The 21,399-nt window shown below is 41.5% G+C and overlaps 1 protein-coding gene across 7 annotated transcripts in view; it reads right to left on the reverse strand.

The window, feature by feature from the left end:
• AFF3 (ALF transcription elongation factor 3) overlaps positions 1-21,399 on the reverse strand; it is a 565,049-nt gene that overhangs the window by 98,514 nt on the left and 445,136 nt on the right. For 6 of the 7 annotated variants that reach the window (XM_064371398.1, XM_021671747.2, XM_064371397.1 and 3 more), the window contains one exon: positions 5,849-5,889. In XM_064371398.1, the coding sequence (XP_064227468.1) occupies positions 5,849-5,889 (41 nt within the window). The remainder of the gene's footprint in view (positions 1-5,848; positions 5,890-21,399) is intronic. The other variant, XM_064371399.1, reaches the window with a different exon arrangement.

The following is a 21,399-nucleotide window of genomic DNA, read 5'->3' on the forward strand; positions in this document are numbered from 1 at the left end:
GGGGTCAGGAAGATGAGGCTGAATCCAACCTCCCACGCTGCCATGCGGGTACCCACTGCCCTCCCCACCTTGCTATGGGGCCATTTCTGATCTGGCTTCTGGGCACAGACCATTTCACATTCTTCTACCTAAGTGGAGGTGAAATTCCCTCAGTTTTAGGTAATTCCTCATTTACGTAATTTCATTATATTCTCCCTAATGGGCAACGAGGAGATTTGATGTGTAAGATTTATTCGAGAAAGGGCAAAACTGAGGGCAGCCAATGCACAAGCCTTGAGTTCTTTCTCCTTGCAAAGGCAACACTCATCTGGCCGGTGAAGCCATGGGCACAGTCACACGGCTGCTTCTCAACCCGGCACCCCCAGCCCCAGCACAGCGCCCTACGGAGCGTGCTGGATGCGCTCAGTAAATATTTGTGAAATAAATGAATAAATCAATGGCAGTTGTTTGGATTTCAATATAAATGGATTTTGGGCCTGAGATACAGCCAGATGGGCAGACAGGTTACAGTCTGGTGATGCATCTCCAAGACTATAAAAACGTAGCCGTTGCTGGAGTCGCAGACTGACATTTCAGAAGATGATTATATGCACAATTTAACCACATGGCTATTTGTGCCCTCCAAGTGCCATCGCTTCAACAACTGTTTTCATGTTGGCTTTTTTGCTCATTCCTCTCTTTTTTTTAAGTCAAGCATAATTTTTTGCAGCCTCTCATATTTCTAGCTGAATGTGATTTATTCACATAAAATTATGTTCCAGTTTTATAAAACCCAAGTTACTGCAAATGATGCTTGAGGTTTCACAGAAAATATTAATTCCTGATCTGCTGCTATAAAGCATGCCTGCTCACCGAGAGCAGCGCTGTCGCTCTGAGACAGATGGAAGCAGTCCAAGGGTATGATTAACTTCTTAGTCCTGGCAATTTCCTCATGCTTCTCTTGCCCTAGATTTCAAGATTGACCTCCAGCTTCTCTGCAGATGCACAGTCGCTCAGCTTGATAAATCACATGAATCCCTTTTTTGATCAGAGTTATCTACTATTTACTACTCACGAAGGGAAGTTAATCGTATTCAAGGCACTTCATATGCTGCACACATATCCTTCCTTCTTCCTAACAGCACTTTGCATATTTTCCACGTTGGCGGTGATGTGGCATCTTTCGCAGTGCAGAGGGTCCACACCAAAGATCCACCTTTATCCTGTGTGTCCTTCTCCTTTGCCTCTACCAACCAGCATCAAATACACCGATCCATAAGAAGAAAAATACGTGAGAGGCACACAATAAGCACTGAATAAGCGAGACGAATTGTGTCCCTTTTCAAATTGAGATTTTCTTTTAATTGGCTGCTTTACCTTGCCAAGAATTTTGCCTGGCTGAGTGTGGTGGCTCACACCTGTAATCCCAGCACTTTGGAAGGCCAAGGTGGGCAGATCACTTGAGCCCAGGAGTTCAAGACCAGCCTGGGCAACATGACGAAGACATGCCTCTATGAAAAGTATAAAAATGAGCAAGGCGTGGTGGCTACTGTAGCTCTGGGTGGGGCACGGGGAGGGCTGAGGATCACTTGAGCCTGGGAGGTTGAGGCTGCAGTGTGCTGTGATTACACTACTCTACTCTAGCCTGGGTAACAGAGTGACACCCTGTCTCAAACAAAACAAAACAAAAAACAGAAAAAAGAATTTTGCCATCTTTTCTTGTCCTGTTTGTCTGCTTTTTTCATTTTGGGGGGACATGAGTGGGCCTCTGGTAGGCCAGCTGATTCTCAGTGGTATAAAATAGACAGACGAAAACAATTCTACCGTCACGAGTAGAAAAGAACAAACAATGCACCATCCCACTCTCACACACCCCTTCCCATCACTGCTGGACAGGAGACGTGAGTGAGTGCAGCTGAAACCCAAACTCCCTCTCTGCTTTGCCAGGGTGATCCAGTTTCAACCTGAAGTACACTTTGCCTATTTGGAGTGAACCATAAATTAAGTCCATTGTTCAGGCAAAACCAAGCAAGGGAAAAGGATTTCTGGGGGGATGATCACAGAGGATTTTAAAAATTTACATAATGGAAATATCAGTTTTAATTTATCAAGATTGTATATTGATTATAGAAGATTCTCTGAACTTTAAAGCATACAGTCTGAACTGTCAGACACTGGATTTGTACTGGAATGCCAATTTGGAAAATAAACAAGGAGACAGGAGAAAGGAAAAGACAAGATTGACTTTCCAAAGACATCTGGACATTCTCTAACCTCTAACACCCAAGAGAGATTAGATTTCTACCCACCCTTAGGAAGGGAAAGGAAAATGCACCCCTTGCTTTTTCTTATATCTAGTCTCATCAGGTCAGGTCTCAACACTTTGAAGTGGGCTTTCTTATAGGGAAACAGAGAACAAAAAATGGCTTTCTACAGTATAAACTCATGTCCTTCCACCAAACCCAAGTCAATGAAATCCTGTTGCAACATTGATTTGTACACTGGGTACTCAATGTTGAGGCTCAGTGCAAGTGAAATGAGCCCCTGGATGAGCAAACTTGCAGGACACTGAGGTTCTGGAGGATAAGACCCAGAGTGTGTCACAGACATGCTCCTCCACCAAGAACCGATGTGCATGGTCAGAGCGAGTGCGGGCTTTTCTGTCCCATTCCAGAATTGCAGAACTCAGGAAGCACCTTTTGAGGTCTGAAAAGTGCTTTCCCCCCAAGAAAAAAGATGAAGGCATGGCCTAATCACTATGGGATTTTATATAAGAGGTGATAAAAGGCTGAGAGTAAAAAGAGTTTAGGAAACCAGGATGGTTTGTGTAAATGGTTTGTGTATAATAGGTTAATACGAGGCTCCAAGTAGCCAGAGATATTGGGCCTAAAACCCCACTTTGGGATATTCAGGACATGGGGAGATCTTTAATGAATTCCACTCCCACCCTGAGGTTTCTCTGGCAGATAGAACATTAGGCAAGTCATACAGTAGTCTGACTTGAGGCACTCGGGTCATTTTTCTAGAAAATATTATTTTAATCAAAAGAATACGTAATATGATAGAAAAAGACATCTGTCACTTGATAAGTTATTCTCTAATTAGAAACTAGAAAATATGAATGCAATTAATTCAGTAGGTATTTTAAAGTCATTATTTTGAAGAAAGGTTTTAATTTCCATCTTGAAATAGTTACAAATGCTTATCACTTATGGGGATTACTTCTGTGGTACTCAGTAGAAAACATAGACTAGAAGAAGAATGGCTGTTATTAAAAAGTCAAAAAACAACATGCTGGAGAGGCTGTGGAGAAAAGGAAATACTTATATACTGTTGGTGGGAGTGTAAATTAGTTCAGTCACTGTGGGAGACACTGTGGTGATTCCTCAAAGACCTAGAGGCAGAAATACCATTTGATCCAGCAATCTATTACTGTGTATATACCCAAAGGAATATAAATCATTCTATTATAAAGATACATGCACGTGTATTATTTATCGCAGCACTGTTCACAATAGAAAAGACATGGAATCAACCCAAATGCCCATTAACGACAGATTGGGTAAAGAAAATATGGTACACATATGCCATGAAATACTACACAGCCATAAAAAGGAACAAGATCATGTCCTCTGCAGGGACATGGATGGAGTTGGAAGCCATTATCCTCAGCAAACTAACACAGGAACAGTAAAGCAAACATAGCATGTTCTCACTTATAAGTGGGAGCTGAATGATGAGACCCACGAAGGGGAAACACACACTGGGGCCTGCCGGTGAGGTGTCGGGGGAGGGAGAACATCAGGAAGAACAGCTAATAGATGCTGGGCTTAATACCTAGGTGATGGGTTGATAGGTGTAGCAAACCACCATTGCACATGTTTACCTATGTAACAAACCTGTACGTCCTGCACATGTGCCCCTGAACTTAAAATACAAGTTGAATTAAAAAAAAAGAAAAAGCATAGAGAAGGTAGCTTTACACAACTGCATCGCTAGAATAGTAGACAAAGTCAACTCGTCACTTTGAAATGACCAATTCTGAATAGAAAAAGTGCTACAGTAAGGTAAGGGAAATGCCCTGTTATATTTGAGGACAGAGAAATTTCTGACCGGTGACAATGAAAACCTCCATTTTTGGGTGGGGAATGGGCTTGACAAGGGATTTTTTAAATTAAAAATATCAGAAAAAACGTAAAGAAAATGGCATTGTTCATCATTAAAATCCATGCACATTTTCTCTTGAGGACAAAGTCATTTATCTTTTGGGAAGAAATCTTCAAATTTATCAGTCCTAGTTTCTGATAAATTGCCTTTGTATTTGTGACTATGTCTTCAAAATGAATTCATATTTTCCTAAAATAGGCAATGATTCATTCTACTAAAGGTCATAATGACATTTTGTGTTTATATATGTAGCTTTACTAAAATATAATTTATACTCTATGCATAAAGTTCACCCATTTAAAGCATACAATTCACCGGTGTTTGGTATACTTACAAGGTTGTGCAACCATCACCGTAATCTATTTTTACAACATTTTCATCATCCCCAGAGAAACCTTGCACTCATTAACGACAAAGTTTTGTCAACTTTGAGGGCTTTCCCTTGCATCTCAGTGCATTTTGTTGAAGGAATTACTTAAGAAGAAAAGTCAAACAGAAACAAGAAATATGTATAGGAAAGAAGTGACTGTGTTATATTCTAAATGTGTTTTGATCTAGACTCCTTCTTCCTCCTACTGACACACTCAGAAGCAGTGCAGTCATCAGCTTTTGTGAAAATCCCAAAAGCAATTCCAGAAGATCACGTGCCAGCCACTCAGGACACACAGGCTTGTGTGGTTGTCATGGGGAAGGTTTTGTAATTGAAATAAAAATATTCATGCTCAGTCTGCCACCAAAGAGAAAATGCTTTTCACTCATGCACAGCAGATAATTCGCCTAAGTGACAGGTTTTACTTTGGAGGAAGCACCGAGCTAAGCTGGTTTACACAGTCAATGATGGCTCATTCCATGAAAAAGGAACTGGGAAGGAAGGCAGGGTGGTGAAGGTTAGCTAGACAATGCGGAGGTGCCTGCCAGCCAGCCGAGGGCACACCTCCTCCTGCTGCCTCTAATGCTGTGGAGACATGCAGGGATTTCATCTTTACCTCCTGACAGTTCCTCAAACCATGCATGTGTGTGTGACTGCTCCCTCCCTCTCCACCTCCCTCCAATCTTAGTAAGTAAAAAAAAAAAAAAACGAAACCAAACAAATGGTCTGGTCTGTTCTAGAAGTAACTTTACATACCCACATTCAACTGTCTATAGCCTTTTAAGCAAAGCAGGATCTAAAATACAGCTTGTGTGTGTTTCTTGATGAGGTTTATACATCTCATTCAGTAACATGTGTCAGGAGAAAGAAGCTAAAGCAAGGAGTAAAAAGTCAGGCACGCGGGACTGTGAGTTGTTGGGTTATGTGCATAACATATTGCAAGAGAGAATCTTATCAAAAGATAGGTAGCTCCCGGTGAAATGATATGGAAAAACTCTGAAGAAAACATCTCAAAATAAATGAAGTACTTATTGCTGAAAAATGAACTTAGATCTCAACCAATTCCAAAGCTCAGAATTTACCACACCATTCAGGCCTTTCTAAGTTTCTTGTGTCTCAAGGGATTCTTCATACTTGCTATGAAACAGAACAAGGCGATTTTTGCAGTGATAACCTCCACACATGCATGACAAATCCAAGCATGCAAAATGTTTAACATCCCAGTTCACAGATACTTTAGGGACAAAACCCGATTATGAATTATATGCCACAATAAATAGGGCTCAATGTTTCATAAAGCAATTTATAGTTCATAAAAATGATAAAATGTACCTGTCAGACAGAGCGCGGAGAGCTGTTCTCTGAGCTGCCTGCTGGAAGAAAGAAAGGGCAGAGATGTTTATTTAATATTCTAACTTTTGAATTATGTGCTCAATCAACACTTAAAAGAAAAAAACCCTTGCATTACACACATTTTTGCCATGTGGCCAAATTTTAAATGACTAGCAATGTAGTAGAGAGCCCTGCTGTAAAACGTGAAATGTGTGTTATGAAATGAACCTTCACTGAGAGTTAACTGAAGCTCGGCAATGCACACCTGCAACTCGAGAGTGAGTTTGGGGGGCAAAGGACTGCACCCAGGTAAACTTGGACAGGCCTCAGGAAATTGGCAAAGACCAGAGCTACTTCTCTGAAACCATTTTCCCATTGCTTTGTTGTCCTTCTCTAAAAGAAAGAAAAAGTCTGTTTTGATTTCTTTGTCGTTTCTTTCCCAGTGAAGGTGTAATTTTTCACTAGGATTTCAGGTTAAAAAAGTCTCCACAGTTGGAATATGGAATGCTGCTAGAAATCTCATGATAGGAGATTATTGATCTGTTTTAGGCATAATGATATTATGGCAATGGTTTTTAAAATTCACACTGAAATGTTAATGGATAAAATTATCTGATGTTGAGATTTGCCTTATAATAATACAGTGGGAGGGCTGGGCACAGCGGCTCACGCCTGTAATCCCAGCACTTTGGGAGGCTGAGGTGGGTGGATCACCTGAGGTCAGGAGTTTGAGACCATCCCGGCCAACATGGTGAAACCCCGTCTCTACTAAAAATACAAAAATTAGCTGGGCGTGGTGGCGTGTGCCTGTGGTCCCAGCTACTATGGAGGCTGAGGCAGGAGAATTACTCAAACCTGGGAGGCAGAGGTTGCAGTGAGCTGTGATAGTGCCATTGCACTGCAGCCTGGGTGACAAGAGTGAAACTCTGTCTCAAAAAAAATAAATAAGAAAAAAATACAGTGGGAGAAGGGCAGAGTAGATGGGCAAATACATGAGATAAGATGGCCCTGCGTTCAGAACTGCTGACGTTGGGTGATGAGCACAGGGCAGGTTCTTGTATTATTCTGGTCATTTCCCTATATGAAATGAATAAAACTTTCATTTTGTATTGAAAACATATTGGTTTGCTTTTTGTTTTTTCATCTACTAAAATTAATGTGTGTGTGCATGCACGCTGAAATTTCCCATAATAAAAAAACTAAAAGAAAAAACATAAAGCAGATTCCATTTCTCCATCAGATTCTCCCAAGTTTTGTACTTGCTTTTTTCCTCTCTGCCTATTCTATTTTTTACCCATTTGCCTTCTATCTCTGGGCCAAATGAGGCCGAGGAAGGCAGATGGCACCCGATGCTCTCTGTCTCTGTCTTAAGACCCCTCAATCATGACTTCTCAGCATACACCAGGAAACAAGGAGTGTGCAATGGTTTCCCTTCCTCCTTGCATGATGTTCAGGTCACGTTTACTGTTTCTTTTTCTTTTCTGAGACGAGTCTCGCTCTGTTGCCCAGGCTAGAGTGCAGTGGCACAGTCTCAGTTTACTGCAACCTCTGCCTCCCAGGTTCAAGCGATTCTCCTGCCTCAGCCTCCTGAGTACAGATGCTCACCACCATGCCTGCCTAATTTTTGTATTTTTAGTAAAGATGGGGTCTCACCCCATCTTTGAAAAGCATGTTGGCCAGGCTGGTCTCAAACTCCTGACCTCAAATGATCTACCTTGCCTCTGCCTCTCAAAGTGCTGGCATTACAGGCATGAGCCGCTGCGCCTGGCCTATGTTTACTGTTGACTAAGGACCTCACAATACTTCTCATGCTGATCCCATCAAATTCAGATATCACGAAAAATAGAATCTTCAGGTTAGAAAAAAAACGATACCTCAGAACTATTTTCCTTGTTATGGAATTAAGATACACCCTTGGTGATAGTTCCATATCTTGGGATAAAAATAAAAGTAGAAGAAGTCATTGTCCCAGAGAAGCTCCTTCCTAGGTAGGAGCTGGATGACCTTGGCACATTTTTAGAATAACATGAAAATGAAAGATTAAAGCAAGGCAGTGTCAGGAAGGTGCAGGGATGGGCGTCCGCTCCTCAAATGGTACCTGGAACTGTGAGCAGGTATCAATACATACCTGCTGAGTAAATGTTAGATGAATGAATCAGTCAGGGAAGGCTTCCCACTGAAATCTGAACATAAGTTTAGAGACAAGGAGGGATGTGGTCAGGAGAGAGGAGGCACTGGTATACTGGGCTAGATGGCACAGCAGGGGCCGGTCCCAGCCCAGCCTCTGGCAGCAGCTCTCAACTGGGGCACCCATGACTCCCAAACCCTGGCTGTCTGGAAATGATGAGGGTGTTTCTGTGCATTACGTTCACGAGCAGGATCGATAATGGCAGTCAGTGTCTGGGGCCAGGGATACTAAAGCCCTTCAAAGAGCAGGAAGGTCCCTTGTACAGTGAAGAACTGTCTCCTGCAGTGTTTCTCTACAGACACCCTTAAAATGACAAAGGAATGACAATGGAGAGTAGGAATGAAAGGACTGCCGAAAGAAGGGATGTAAGGAACATGAGCTCCAGGGCCTGGCAAAGATAAGAGGAATCGAGACAACTTCTGTAAGTCATGCAACAACACTGAATTAGGAAAATCATCCAGTCTGTTGAGCTGGGGGTGAAGAGTCCGACACTCTGGGACAGGTTTTGCCATTCGTTTGCTACGGACCTTGAGTCTGGCCTTCAACCTCCAGCTCAGTTTCCAAAGCACCCTTTCCTTTTCTGAATGGGGTGCTGAAAGAGCCAGCAAGTCCATGTCCAGGATACTATGGACAATACAAGATGTTACTGTCCCCTTCTCGTTCCCTAGATTCTGAATGAAGAGGACTCCATGTCCTGGCATTCCAGTGTCATAGGATTACTTCAATAGATAAAAGAATACAGATCTACCGATCTTCTTTATAAGGGCAGCTGAGGGAGCAGTGGGAGGCCGGGGAAGAGGACCGGAGCCTGAGGAGCCCACGCAGACACCTCCAGGACTGGGTGCTTCCATCTCACCTCAGTCCTTTTCCTGTGTTCTTCCAGGGAGCCCGCCTAGAGCACACTGATAAAATGCACCCAGCAAGTAACAGGTGGCATCACTGCTGGCAGGTTTGTCTCCTGCAGAGTTTCCCTCTCACTCAGCAAGATGGCTTTCGCTTTAGGCAGTGACACTTGAGCTTACCTCCCTACTCCTGACTGTGTGGCTGAATACACAAGAAGTATTTTTGAACTGCCCCTAAGAAAGGTGGAATGTATTATTAGTATTGTCTCTTAACATCATCTCAGCAGGAGTCATCAGAGATGGGCTCTTCCTGGAATAACAGAAATCATAAGAGGTGTGACTAAAAGATCAATAGAAACCTTCAACATGGCATCTGATTGCCCCCCAGCCATGGAAATGCACCAAGGCTGTCCAATATTTTAAAAGGCTACTGACTCTTTTCTCTCCCACCTCCAAACACTTCCTGCTGACTTCTGTGATACGGAAACAGTGCTTGCTGATGTACAGCTTGTCAGAAAATGATTTAAAAAGCAAAAGCAAAACAAACAAGCAAAAAGCAAGAAACACTGCTGTCTGGTCACCACTGGAGTGCCTAGGAATTGAGGCATCCCAGGTGGCGGTACTTGTTGGCAATGCCACAGGACTGATTTTGGCCCCGTCCTCTAATATAAGCTGAGTTGGAAATTTGGAGCAAGGGCCACTTTCCTTTAGCAGACTGGCGTGATCCTGGGAACAAAAGGTCCTGCTGGGCTGAGAGACAGGGCACTCCACCAGGCACTAAGCAGTGTTCTCCTGTGATTCTTAACTCTTCCAATCTGTCCACGTGATGTATGCTACCACGCATGCAACATGGTGGTACTTAGCACCATCAATTGCTTGCACTGCTTTTTTTTTTTTGAGATGGAGTTTCACTCTTGTTGCTCTGGCTGGAGTGCAATGGTGCGATCTCAGCTCACTGCAACCTCCACCTCCCGGGTTCAAGTGATTCTCCTGCCTCAACCTCCGGAGTAGCTGGGATTACAGGTTACAGGCATGTGCCACCACACCCATCTAATTTTTTATATTTAGTAGAGATGGGGTTTTACCGTATTAGTCAGGCTGGTCTCAAACTCCTGACTTCAAATGATCCACCCACCTTGGTCTCCCAAAGAGCTGGGATTACAGGCATGCGCCACTGTACTTGGCCCGCTCTCCTATTTTTTAATGACTGATTTTCATGGTGCTATTTAATTTGCAGTTATTCTATATCATTAAACATTTTATAAAAACTCATCATCTATTATGAAAGAAAAGGAGTATACGTTATGTGTTTTAAATAATTCCTTGAGGAAAAAACCCTTTATGGCATTATATTAATTGTATGTCATACACCAGAGTAAAGACCACCAAGATGTTTTCACTGACTCCTCTCTTTAAAAAGACCTTCAGCTTTGTTCACTATTTTATTTTTCTATTGGAAAATAATAAAACAAATACATTTTGGAATTAAATGGCAAAGAAAAAATTACTTAGGTGACTCATGATTGAAGCTTGAAAAAGTATTCCTAGTAAAGATGAATTGCCCAATTTCATTCCTTCAAGAGTTATACATTATAGCAACTATATTTTTCTCTTCCTAAATCTCTCATCATCTCTTCCTTACAACTTTCCTTTTATTCAGTTCTCAGAAAAATAGGTTGAGAGGGTTAAGAGAACACTTCATTGATCTTTCCTGAGTTCATTATTCATTCATGAATGACTCTGAAGCTCAAGTCTATGAGACAAAATATGTTTTTTTTCCTGCCAGAAATTGCAGTTTTCAGGTTCTCCTTAAGATATGACATATTTTCTCTGTCTTTATTACAGCAAGCTTGTTGCTTGGGAACACAATCAGTAGATATGCAGGTTTCACTGTATGCTAAATGAATTACAAGTCACAATCTGTTATTGAAGGGAAATCAAAGAGGAAATTAAATGCCCTTACTGTAATTGGGTCAAGCACTGTGCAAGTTCCTGGATACCGGAATGGGGAGGAAAACAAAAGGAGAGGCTGAAATTCAGAGCGCTGTCAGAATGATCCCATTTCTTACTTGATAGAAACAGAACTTATGCCCGGATGGGCTTGTAATTCAGTCTGAAGTACCTACTATGTGCAAGACTGGGCTTGGCTTAGGTGCCAATCACAACACACAAGCCCTTGCCATATTGTGCTTAGCATCTAGAGGTGGGGCAGACATGAAAAGCTACACACACTCAAAACAGCCTACATTCCAAGGGGCATGGCTGAAGAGGACAGGGTGCTCTGAAGCCAACTAAAGAAGGAGACCTTGTTTAGAACGAGTAGGCAAGGAAGGCTCGCTAAGTAAGAAATAACAAAGCCGAGGCCTAAAGGATAAAGAAAAATGATCAGATCAGAGAAATGGGGGTGGGTGGTGAGGGAAGTGGTCTAGGCAGGGAAAACAGTTTGGGAGCAAAGGCCAGTAGCGCGCCTAGATCCTACCTCAGTTGAAGAACTGTAAGATGTCACTGTGCTGCAGTTCAGCAAGTGATTGGGACAGTAGCAGAGCAAGATGAGGCCAATCCCAAGGGTTTTAGAGGTTGAGTGAAGTATTTTAGGTATTATCTACAGGACAATAGGAAGTCACTGAAGGGTTTACATGAAGGGAAGCTAGGTGAAGCATGCATGAGGCCTGCTTATATGTTCTTTGCAACTTCCTGTGAATATAATTTTAAAAAATAGTATGGAGTGAGGCAGTAAGATTTTTCAGACATCTTGCTGGCTTCTGCGTGATAAATGGAACTGGGTAGGAAGGGACAAAGTTTGAGGTTATCGCAGTGATCTGGGCAAGAGAAGCGTATGGTAGCAGTGAAGATGGAGAGAGCTTGTATTACATTTTGAAGGTCTGATGGAGGGAACAGGTGACTGATTGGATGTGGCAGGCCAGTGAGAGGCATCAGGTGTGAGGCCCAGGTTTCTGGCTTGGAGACCTGGAATGGATGGAGATCTACTTGTTAAGATGGGCAAGACCGGGGGCATAAGAGCAGAGGGCAAAGTAGAATTGAGTTTTGGGTGTGTGAAGTTAAAGTTGCCTACAAGATGTTTCAGTGGAGACTTTGAGGGGCTAGCTGGATACGTGAGACTGAAGTTGTTAAATGCCAATTAAGTAAGAAACATCAAAAATAGTCATAAAAATAGATTGAGGTTTCTAGATCTACATTTTGCTACTGTTCTAAGAGAAGAAGATGGGGTTTCAGCTGGTTGGGATATATCTTTGTGTTTTTATTATGGATGTCAGTAACCTCCATTTTTGTTACCAACAGTATCAGGTTTATTCTGCTGACAATAAAGGAGGCTTCTCTGCACAGGAATTTTAATCAGTCTGTTGCACCTGTGGTAGGACGTCATATCCATTTTCAAGTACTTGAATAAATGCTCTCGCAGTGCATCTTAGTTTGTGTTTTGCTGTTATTGAAGCACACTATAAAATTTAGATCCAATCACATATTTTTATAGAAGTTCTGTTTGTAAAGCCTTACTTTTTTTGCTGTTCTTTTTCAAGTTGAGACTTGTGTTTATTAATTTATTTCACAGTTTAATTTCCTTCCACATCTATAAGCAATTTTATGTGTCATTATCTTAACTTTTATGCCATTGTTTTTCACTTCAGTCCTAGCTAATGGGTCTCTTAACTTTTTATGTTGTGGGCTTCCATTTAGTGTTTTTCAAAGCATTTAGTAATATTTGCAAGACAAAGGAAAAATTCTTACTCCTCTATTTTTTCCTAAGTAATAATGAGTATTTTGCATTTTCGGATTCCTAGAAATAAATGCTGCCTAGGAAGCATTTTGTTCAGTCGACTCTTACCTCATCCCATTCTTTACAGGGGTCAAGCAGAGTCAGGGATGATAATATAATTTATTATCCAAATAAGAACAAATTTGAGAGTGAAAGGGGATGCCAACCAAACTTCAGAGACAAAACGAGAAAATCTGGCTGTTCTGGGCACATGGGGTTGTACAGATCACTCTAGTAAGGACTGCTCTGTGCAAATATGACTTGCTGCTTATAAATGGTGTTAAATAAGATCACGATAAGAATGCAGAACTTCAGGGCCTGAGGACCATGTCAATAAAGAAAGCACAGAGCTGAACGGGGTCAGCATAGGACAAGTCCCTCCAATTCCTAATGTTGAGCCCAGCTGATGCTTGTGTGATTTTCTGGCTCTCTGTCCATCAGCTCCTCCCTCTGTGCACTGTAGACAATCTGAGGTCTAGCTCACCCTTTCTGTTAAGTGTTGAACTCTTTTGTAAACATTCTCAACTTCTATCTATGTACTTCTAGTCAATAACATGGGGTAGCCCTGGATTCCAGTCATTTATGGGGAGTATGCCATCCGCTTCATGACAATTTTAGTTTGGCTCCCTAAGTTCCTGACAAGAACACGGAAGGCAGAGATCCTGGCTCATTTTCCCTCTACCTAAAGGAGCTCTCTCTCAATCCATAATACTTACAAGATGTGAGCAGGTAATCTCAGGGGATAACAAATGCTACTATTTGCCACTATCTCCAATCTAAGAGGTTTGTGGAAATACATGTTTTTTAATATCTGTGTATTATTTCCTTAATTTTGCTTTATTTAGATACTTGAACAAGCTTTCCTCTTTGAAAAATGTTTGACTATCTTCTGCTTCCCTGCATTGGTTAGGTTTGTTTATGTCTACTAGAAATTTGATAGACAATAACAAACATTTATTGAGCACCTAGTATATCCTGAGAAAAATGCTGATTAGGGTCGACCATATCAGACGAAGTTTGCATAGGTAACATTATCTCATAAGGCGGATTCTTTTATCAACACAGTGATCTGGGGTCCTTACATGAGGTCAGATTGTCAGGGAAGGCTCTAATTTGGCAAGTCGAATCTGAGAGGACTGAGACAGGCATACTCATTTTGTTGAGCATTTCTAGGACATTTCACTCCCTAGAGATACACCCATGTGTGACATCCACCTCGTGGTTCTCCCTGCTCCAAAGCACATGGCCCTTCTAGTCCCTGGAGGCTTTTGCCATCACAAATGAAAATATAGGCAGTTGCTATCAGTCAGGAGCAAGAAGAGAAAGGTGTGAGAACAACGCGAGTGGGTACCGCAGGGACTGTCCCTGTCCAGGCTAAGGCTCTATGGAGGGCACAGAAGATACATGGCACCCTGCAGGGCAGGAGATTCTGAACACCATGAAAGCAATATTATGTGAGAGGGGCCCTGAAGGATGCCTGGAGGAGGACTGTGGGGCACATGGCTGGTGTGCGGGTGGTAAGAGGTCCCTCTGAAGTGGGAGGATGATGGCAAGAAGACCGTGACCATGTGTGAGGTTATCAGTGTCCGCCGTGATGTGGGGTGGGTGATATCTAGCCCTAAGCCAAATTCTGGGGGACAACTCACAGTTTAAGAGATGTGGCATCACTGCCCTACAGTGAGTAGCGGCTAGACACTAACTCCATAAAGGGCCAGGCTTAGGGTGGCTAGATATCTGCTCCTTGAGGACAGGAAATGCGTACCAGTTATATGACTGAACAACCCTTGGTCAAAGGTACAATAATTGCACAGGGTGCATGCACCAATGCTTGACAATTGTCAGCAGACGGCTAAGCTATAATGGCGGACCTCTTGGAGGATGATGAATTAGCCTTTAACTCATTCATTCTTCTGATCCAACCTATTTTAAAAGCTTTTGTGTCAGAGGATGAGGCCATCAAACTGGAAACTAGGCTTCATTCTTTGACATGGATTCTAAAGTTTATTCAAGCTTCTGTTAGTACAATTACAAATCAAGCATTTCTTTTCCTAAAGGAATGTCTGCTTTTAAATAGGCATAAACCTTCCATTGTCAATTTCCTCTTTTAGGGAAAAGGATCTGACAAGTTGTTGCCGAACTATTATTTTGTAAAAAATTAAAATGGTACTGTCTGTGGTTCTCCTTGTAAGAAATTTATTTTTTTCTTGACAGTTTTTCAGCAAAAATTTCTCTCAAGGTACTAATTAGGGACTATTAAACTATACATGATTCCCACTGGACAGGTGGTAAAGTTACTTATCTTTCTCCTTTCTGTTCTAAACATAACTATTTTGTCCTCCTAAAGAATGTATTCACAAAACTTTATTGCCATTAATTATGGGCTAGGTTCTATTTGTTACCTCCATTCTCAAAACTTCTGGTTTGCTTTGGGAAAGAGAAAATAGAGTCATACAAATAACAATCTGTGACATCTAGCTAAAAGCCTTCAGATTTCAAACTTCATCTTTATTGCATGCATATGACACATAACGGGTGGGGGGTTTAAATTGTTCCACACGTACTAAGTAGTAAATGTCCACTGCAGAAAAAAATAGCACACACCAAGCAAAAAACAAACACAAACAAACTCAACAAACCAAAACAAAAACCACCTCCATCTCACTACTGTGGTGATTCTACCATCAGCAGTTTGCTGTGAATGTATCCCTATTTTACACATAACCCAAATGAATCAGGGCTGTTTCAGGGCCAGTCCAAAAATGCTGTTGCATCAGAAAGAAACACAGATACACTACAGAAGTCTGGATAAAGAATGTAAATATCAATGTCTCTTGACAACAGAAGGCCAAGGAAGAAACGGACTGTGTAATACATCATAAAACTCCCTCTAAATCTTCTGTACTCTCTGCCTTTATTTACTTATTTATTTATTTAGAGGTGGACTCTCCTTGCTATTACCCACGCTGGAGTGCAGTGGTGCGATCTCAGCTTGCTGCAACCTCTACCTCCCAGGTTCAAGCAATTCTTCTGCCTCAGCCTCCTGAGTAGCTGGGCTTACAGGCACCCACCACCACTCCTGGCAAATTTTTGTATTTTTTGTAGTGGTGGGGTTTTGCCTTGTTGGCCAGACTGGTCTCGAACTCCTGACCTCAAGTGATATGCCCACCTCGGCCTCCCAAAGTGCTGGGATTACAGGCATAAGCCACTGCCCCCAGACCGCTCTATGCCTTTTCTAAGTTCCATACTCTGTGGCAGCTGTCCAATCTCCTCTCCTTTTCAGAGAGGAGGCAGAAGTCTCCTTCCCCTTTTCCTCATCCTCTCCCCTAAAACTCCAGAGCACCATTTTCACCTCTTCCTCCTCTTCCCATCTTCTAGATCTCTTCTTCCATAGACAGCTCCCTGTCTTTTCTTATTAAATCAACTTTCCTGACTTCTTCCTGTACTCCTTTTCTTCTCTTACCTAAATAAGCATTGCAAAAAAAGTTTCAGCGATGCAAATAAAGAACACTCCTGAAGATAGGTGAAAGGAGCTGAGGAGGAAAGGAGGAGGAGGACGTTTAAATGTCTGCTTTCATAATTTTATTTTATTTTAGAGACGGAATTTTGCTCTTGTCGCACAGGCTGGGGTGCAATGGCATTGATCTTGGCTAACTGTGACTGCCTCCCAGGTTCAAGCAATTCTTCTGCCTCAGCCTCCTCAATAGCTGGGATTACAGGTGACTGCCACCACACCCAGCTAACTTTTGTAATTGTTTTTTAGTAGAGAGGGGGTTTCACCATGTTGACTAGGCTTGCTTTCATAATTTTATACTAATGTTTATTTATATTCATGTAAATTATTTTATATTAACCTACTTTAATATTTTTGTCCAGAGCATTTAAGATACTGAAACAGAGGTCCAGGAAGATTAGCTTGCCCATGGTCTCAGAGCCAGTAAGTAAAGGAACCAGGCCAGTGAGGGCTCCACAAAGCAGCCCCATTCTGCCTTGGCCTCATTGTGGACTCCTGTGGCTGGAGGTTGAAAGCAATGGGGATTAGGTGAATTCTGAATTGTGGCGGTCTCAGTGAGAAGAGGACTGCTCAAACACTGGGTGGATGCTAACAGACACTGGGGAAACCTTTATCTGGGGATGCCACTGAAGGGGAACAATAGGAGTCACCTCTTAGACAAGTGTTGGCAAAAGAGATGGGAAGACTTCAGATTTCTGAGACTAATTTCTGTTTCTCAAGAGGGTTATAGCTTTATTGTTGATCTCAACACTTGTCAAAATCTGGGGAAGAATTCTTTTTACCTGCAGGGCTCAGCATGACAGAACTATGTAAAGGAAGTACCTGTCTGAGTTAGGTCTGGGTAGGAGCAAACATCACTGAAGATTCACCCGGCACAGTGAGCAAACCTACTGATGCAGTTGGAAGATCCACGCTCAGCTGCCTGTTCTCAGAATTAGGTGGCTGAAACATGGTTTCTGGGACTGAGTTTTGGCAAGGCAATTGTGCCTTCTGGACGTGTGCACACACATACATGTGCCCGTTTATCTAGCTACGATTTCAAAGTGACAGCAAACAAGTAAGAGTAGCCATCAGACCCAATGCTGGCTGAGCTGCGAGGAGATACAATGCAGGTAGTATATACATTTAAACTCCTGGTTCTTAGGAATGGAAGCTGAAATGTGGAGTGCAGATGATGCTGGTCAAAGTGAGGAGGTGATTTACCTTCTGGATAGCTGCTTTGGCTTCCAGATCTCACTAGAATGGGCAGGTCTTTTCTAGAGGTCTGTGACACAGAATTTTAGGGCAAAAAATAGAAAGTAAATCACTAGTAATAAGTGCTAAGTTCTAAAAGTGCCAGTTGACTTGTCTTCCAGATAGTTCCAGCCTTGGTTGGGATTTAATGCAGAAGAGATGACACGTCAGAGTGACTGGACTATGGGGTGATCGTATTCACACTATTGAAGCTTTGGATCAAGGTGATACTGATGTAGCTCCTCATCACAGCCTAGAGTATTTAGGTTCTGCTTGGGCAATGGATCAAGTGTCCTAGCACAAAAAGACCTGTGTGCGCAGAAACCGCTGTTTCGTGGTCCAATCCCTCCACCAGATGAAAGCACTAAGTACCATAGGCTCCATCATGATTCTGTGGCCTGCTCCTCTGGGCTTTGGTCATTCATATGTTCCCGGAACTCATCTCACAGGGCAATTTCAATGCAGGTCAGACCTTGAGCAAGGCCAAGATGGTGATGCCTATTAACGGCTTTCATCTTTGGCTCAGCAGGTGGATACTGGGATTAGTCATTTCCTATTTTGTTGAGTTTGCCAAATGCATTTTGGACCTTTAAAAAGTCCTTATGCTATCTCAATATGATGCTTTGGTAGAGTTCTGTCCACTTTCCACTGGCCTTGGCAGGTGGTTGAGTATTATGAAAGAAACTAGGGGCTAAATTGTGAAATACAAATGTTACTTTGTTTTTGCAGGAAGACCAGATGAAAATAACACAAAACGTTTTGGTAATTTTATTAAAAATACAACCTTGAAGAACTTAAATTTGTTAAAAATGCAAGCTTGAAGAACTTAAATCTAAGTCTGGCTTAAGTTTAATTTAAACCTTTTTTTCTCAGGCAAAATAGCAATATTTGAAGGTAAAAATAGGTTTGTAATGATTAGGGAAGATTCTTGTAACTGCACTTTGCAAACCAATTATACAAGAGAAATCTGAACTAATTCTAAGTGTGTTATTATTGTTATTAGGATTTTCACCTCTCAAGTGAACAGTGCTTTACGATTTATATGTGAAAGTGCTTTCACATGTAATGTATAATAATCACACAATCTTCTTTGAAATGCCTTGAACTTTAAGAAGAAATCCAGGTTGAAAGAAGAAGTACCTAGAGAAATAATGTGAATCAGATCTCTTCAGAGAATGAGATCTCTCTACTGGAATCCTTGTGTGCAGGGTTTTCTAGTGTGCAGATGACCAAGTCTGGGGCCTAACTTTCTAGCCACTATCTGGTCTGCTTCTTAAAGACGGTCTTGTTTCAATGAACACAACCTGTTGGCTGCAGATCTGGTGGGCATGGAACTGGGAAGTGCCAAGGGGCCTTGAATGATCACACATGATTTTTCTCCATGTAGAAACAACAGGCTAAGAGAATCTCCTGAGAAAAGCTGGGCTTATGAGATAACCAGCCCTGCCTGGAGAAGCTTTGGAGAAACAAAAACGAAAACTAAACTTCACAATTGTATATCTGGACCAAACACCTGAGTAATTGTAGGTAAATCCTTTACGATACGACATTGCCCATGCCTGGATATGAGGAATAGTGTATACTCTAAGGAATAACATCTCTTGTATGGTTTCGCTTCCTAAAAAGCTATGGAAGAAAAAACCCATTGAAGTCATGTGACAAAGGGCTATTCCTCTGAGTTAAATAATAGGAACGTCCCCTGGAGAGAGAATTCCACTTCCTCTGCCAACCAGCAACCCTGCTGGCAGCTGTGTTTGAGAAAAGCGTGCCTATCAACTAATGATGCCTAGCCCCTCTCCTGGCTCCTGAATGGAGTGTCTGTGTTGGTGGTATTGATATCCACCATTAACAAAAACTTGGCTTACTTTCAAAAATGTAGATCCTTTTAGGAATTCTTCAATATAACAAAGGCAATGGTTTCCCATTTTTTTGTTAATTGTATGTTTGCCCAAATTCGATGGATATGTTTTGATTTTTATATAATTTTCTAATTTTCCAGACTTCCATTCAGGGTCCTCAGGCTGAAATTAGGCATATCCCACGGCCCAAGAGGGTGGGACACAACTAAATCTACATAAATATCCTTTGAGTCTCCAGAGGAGATTCAATGAGAAAATATTTTAGGAAACAGGGTTGTGAGCCTTCGTGCTCAGTGATATTTAAGTTGGCTGACCATTTCAAATTTGGAAATTATAGTCCATAAACATGAAAAAAAGGCAATTGCATTTTTGTGTATTTCTACCTATGCTTGTGCTTTTTGCAACTGTTTATAAGAGTGACATGATAAAATACTTTTGTGTTTGCTTCTGGTGACAGTAAAATTTTATTTATAAAATATGATTACTGGCCTGGTATGGTAGCTCCTGCCTTATCTTAGCACTTTGGGAGACCAAGGTGGGTAGATCATGAGGTCAAGAGATTGAGACCATCCTGGCCAACATGGTGAAATCCCGTCTCTACTAAAAATACAAAAATTAGCTTGGCATGGTGGCGTGCGCCTGTAATCCCAGCTACTCAGGAGGCTGAGGCAGGAGAATTGCTTGAGCCTGGGAGGTGGAGGTTACAGTGAGCTGACATCGCACCACTGCGCTCTGGCCTGGTGACAGAGCGAGACTCTGTCTCAAAAAAAAAAAAAAATACAATTACTTAACTAAAAGCTTTAGGATGGTTAAACAAACAAACCAACTTTCTGCTAAATATCTGAGTTTCACTGATTATGACTGGAGGTTCAAATATATGATTACTTCATATATGGATGTGAAAAAGGTCTGATAGGCAGTTTTGTTTTCAATTATTGTTCTATTTCCATATTAATAAGAAACCAATTAGTTATTATGAACAGATTGGGTATTTAGCTCATGTACAACATAAAATGCAAGACTAAAAAGACAAACAAACATACAGTACTCTTTTTTTCTATGTTGCTATGAGGTTTACTATATGTAATATATAGTTTTTTGTATGGCCCATCAGGGCAAGGCATTTCCTAGCATTGAAAATTTACTTAAAATATCTGTGATTATCATAATGAATATTACTAATTGTGTAATTCTAGAGACCAACAAGCCAGCATCTTACACGATATTTGGCATTTAGTAGGTATTTGAGACTATGCTCAGTTTTTTTTGTAAAAACTGTCTAGCTCTTGTTTGCCTACAAATAACATTGACAATACAGTTCATTTCTAATGTAGGAAAAACTTGATTTTGGAGCCTTGCCCCTCAAACCTGGTCCTGATTACTGCTTCAACTCCTGTTTATATAATTCTACACAATTTTGGCAGGATTCAAGAGCACATACCAGGGTGTTGGCTTTTATGCATCTCCTGGGATGTGAATGTCATGCTGACTGGATGAACTCTGGCCACAAATCCCAGACAAGCACAATGACTCTATTTATTCAGACTTGGCTGCCTGAATGCAGATTGACTCTGTGGGTAATAAATTTTCACAGGCCAAGAACTTCAGGATCAACCAAGCTGATCCTGAGAAGAAAAATGTACCTAAGGAAGTAGAGCTGGGCTGCAAAAAACCTCCTATGTTTTTATTCCATGTCTGCGTATCATTCAGTTAATTCATCTAGTCACTGATTGACATGTACTGTCAATGCCTTCATTCTTTTTAAAAGTTCTGCTTTGTATTATGCAATTGTCATATTAAAAAGAAACAAGGGAAAAAATGAAGAGCTTCCATTACAATCGGCAATCTGTTTTTAATAGTACACCCAAAACTGATGTGAGTCATCCAGTGATCTCCATGGTAAAGAACACAGAATTAAGATGGGAATGTTTCTTGTGCTGGTCCATAGGAAACCAAAGGAAACAAACAGCAATAGGAACTGCAATGTTGCACTCAGAGCAACCTAACCTGCAATCTTGATAACCTGATGCAGTGAGGCTTCAGATTCTTTCTAAGAGACACGATTATTACTCTATGCATTATAAATAAGAAAATAATTGGCTCTTTAATTTGCAGATTTATGTTAATGATCTAGATATCTATT

Source organism: Aotus nancymaae, unplaced genomic scaffold, assembly GCF_030222135.1.
Source record: "Aotus nancymaae isolate 86718 unplaced genomic scaffold, 86718_ANA_hifiasm-v0.15.2.pri h1tg000131l, whole genome shotgun sequence".
NCBI lineage: Eukaryota > Metazoa > Chordata > Mammalia > Primates > Aotidae > Aotus > Aotus nancymaae.